We start from the raw sequence: 526 nt of genomic DNA, 5'->3' as shown, positions 1-526 counted from the left end.
GTTATGTGTATGTATGCATATATACGCATATACAGAAGTCTGCATCCATCCCGTCACATGCCCTAGCGTAACATACTCTGTATAGTGCCCAGGTTGTCCAGTGATTCCTTAGACATCTCAATCGCCGGTGGGATGAAAGCGAAGAGACCCGGACAGAATGAACTATCTTCAGGTGTGGGCTCCTCAAGTATTTGCGCCTCTGCTTCTCTACAAGACTATACAGTGCCAACGCGAGAATGACATGACATGACATGACATGACATGGCATGGGTGTCGATAACGGTGTGCACAGATGAATAAGAAACTGATATCAACACTTGTACGATCAAATCACGTGATAGATGGATAGTAATATGTAACGGATGGCAACAGTACACTTTATTCATAGAAAAAAATTATGTACTTTAAATATATATATGTGTGTGTGTGTGTGTGTGTGTGTGTGTGTGTGTGTGTGTGTGTGTGTGTGTGTGTGTGTGTGTGTGTGTGTGTGTGTGTGTGTGTGTGTGTGTGTGTGTGTGTGTGT

General features: G+C 43.2%; 1 protein-coding gene across 1 annotated transcript; it reads right to left on the bottom strand.

Moving 5' to 3' along the window:
- Nucleotides 1–62: 62 nt before the first annotated feature.
- Nucleotides 63–215, bottom strand: SARC_18282 (hypothetical protein; the record flags this gene model as incomplete). Its single annotated transcript, XM_014287641.1, has 1 exon — nucleotides 63–215. A coding segment is annotated over one exon (153 nt), but the record flags the coding sequence as incomplete, so codon positions are not given.
- Nucleotides 216–526: the final 311 nt, after the last annotated feature.

This window comes from Sphaeroforma arctica (genome assembly GCF_001186125.1).
Source record: "Sphaeroforma arctica JP610 unplaced genomic scaffold supercont1.15207, whole genome shotgun sequence".
Classification (NCBI taxonomy): domain Eukaryota; class Ichthyosporea; order Ichthyophonida; genus Sphaeroforma; species Sphaeroforma arctica.
The sequence above is the reverse complement of the archived record's forward strand: the minus strand, read 5'-3'. Positions and strand labels throughout refer to the sequence as shown.